At 32.3% G+C, this 2,118-nt stretch overlaps 1 protein-coding gene across 1 annotated transcript in view; it reads left to right on the top strand.

Annotated features, from left to right (window-relative positions):
• Positions 1 to 2,118, top strand: part of LOC119585225 (monomeric sarcosine oxidase-like) — a gene marked incomplete in the record, with an annotated part of 15,411 nt that overhangs the window by 11,535 nt on the left and 1,758 nt on the right. The window contains 3 exon segments of the mRNA XM_037933884.1: positions 266 to 451; positions 1,093 to 1,175; positions 1,385 to 1,531. Coding sequence (XP_037789812.1) covers positions 266 to 451; positions 1,093 to 1,175; positions 1,385 to 1,531 — 416 coding nt within the window.

The raw sequence follows: 2,118 nt of genomic DNA on the forward strand, positions 1-2,118 counted from the left end.
ATTTATTCAAGTTATTGTTGTTTGCAGAAATATGTTTGTTCAGTTACTTAATATTTTACCTTTTCTTTGTCTTGTCCACATTTGCTTTTGCTTTTGCCTAATTGTAGTTCTTTTTTCCAGCTGTAAAATACTGTAATTTTCTTTATTTTGTACTTTCTGGTACTTTCTTCTTGTAAGTAGATAGGTCATTGCTCATGTCATGCATACAGAATCTTGATGTCATCAGTACACAAGAGAACACATTTTTATTTTTATAATGTTATAGATGGCAGGTAGAGACAGAATGTGGTAGTGTTATCAACTGCAAACATGTTCTTGTGGCCGCTGGAGGATTTGCTGGACTGAAGAATTTGTTTCAGCATGTTAAGCCAGGGATGGTTCCAGACCTCAACTTGCGAACACAAACTATTGCATTTCTGAGAATTGATGAAGATGAGGCCCAGAGACTAAAGTAAGCAATCTTTTTTTTTGTCATACCCATAATGTAAATTTTGGTAAGATTAAAGATTTTGGATTATCAAATTACCATTTTCTTTTAAAGTTATCCATTATTATAGATCATGAATGTATGAGAAGGCCAGAATTTCGCAGGTAGTCTCTTGGATACCTTGAGACAAGGGTAAACCTTAATATAAACCAGCAGTTCTTAAACTTATTACTTGCATCCTTCCTCTAGTAGCTGGTCCTTGCCTCCATACCCCCACATCTTCAGTCAGATAATTAAAAATCCCTCTTTAATTAATTAGAGAAAATAGGGAAAAAGTGTTTATAGGTCATTTTACTTGCAAAATTCTCAATAGTAACATGACATTTGTAAAGAGAATTCCAGTAATATTTAGAGCAATTCTTACAATATCCTCCAGGCTAGCTACCCCCAGGAATCGCTCATTCTCTCCCCAGCATAGGAACTACTGATATATAAACCAATATAAAGCACCACTGAATGCTAGTGGGCAAGCATTTTTTTTTATTATCTGGGGATTCTTATTTCAGTTGTTGTTGAGCAGATATAGGCACATAAGATGGAAAATAGATATTTAATTACATTATAAGTCAGTACACTAATTATGATTATGTATTTTCTTATTGCAGGACCATGCCAACTCTAGTCACTAGTTGTCAATTTGAGAATCTTGATGGAGCCTATGTTTTGCCACCCATAAGATATCCTGATGGTATGATTCTCAGTTTCATTGCTTACCATTGATAATTGCCATATTATTTATTTCTCCCTCTATCTCTCTGAATGAGTCATTAGACTGATGTAGCTGAACTAAAGAATATGAGAACAAAACTGGTGAATAGATAACACAGATTAAGAATAATGAAAATTCATTTGATTTTGGTTAGTACTAATTCTTTTTCATTCTTTTTTGCATTGAAGGTCATTGGTATCTGAAGTTGGGTCATGGCAGGATGTATGAAGAACATAAGACAACACTGGAGGAAGTAAGAGATTGGTACATTAGACAAACAGGCATTCCAGAGTGTGTAGAAAAACTGGCAAGGTTTATGAGTCACATGTTACCAGGTGAGTGTGAGGCACCACCTTCCATTTATTTATTATATTATATTTTGATATGCTTTTTAGTGGTCTGATACAGCATTTGTTTATTGAAAAGTATCTATAAATTAGCTTGATGGGTTATGATTTTTATTATTTTTCTAGAGTCTGGATTATATGTTTTGTTTAATTCCAATACTTCTTACTTCCTTACAGTTGACAGAAAATCTCATCTTAGGTTATTAGAAGGCATGCTTTCATAGTCTTTTGTTTTTTTATTGTAGAAATTTTATGATTGTGAGTCTGCCTTTGTTTCTGATGATATTACAGATATTGCAACACATACAGGAAGTTAAAAATATGGTTAAACTTTATTTTCTTTTGTATTGATTACTTATATGATTTTTTTTTCAGGTTGCATAAGAATTTTTACCAATAAGTATGGGTACATTTGTGATGCCTTATTTGTTCACAGAAAAGTAATTAAGATGAATTATGCATATAGTAAGGTTATACTTTTGTCTAATACACATAAAATATTCAGATTTCTTTTTCTTTTTCTTCCTCTTAAGTAATTTTCATTATCTATCTGAAGACTATAGCTATGTTGTGTG

This window comes from Penaeus monodon, chromosome 19 (genome assembly GCF_015228065.2).
Source record: "Penaeus monodon isolate SGIC_2016 chromosome 19, NSTDA_Pmon_1, whole genome shotgun sequence".
Classification (NCBI taxonomy): domain Eukaryota; kingdom Metazoa; phylum Arthropoda; class Malacostraca; order Decapoda; family Penaeidae; genus Penaeus; species Penaeus monodon.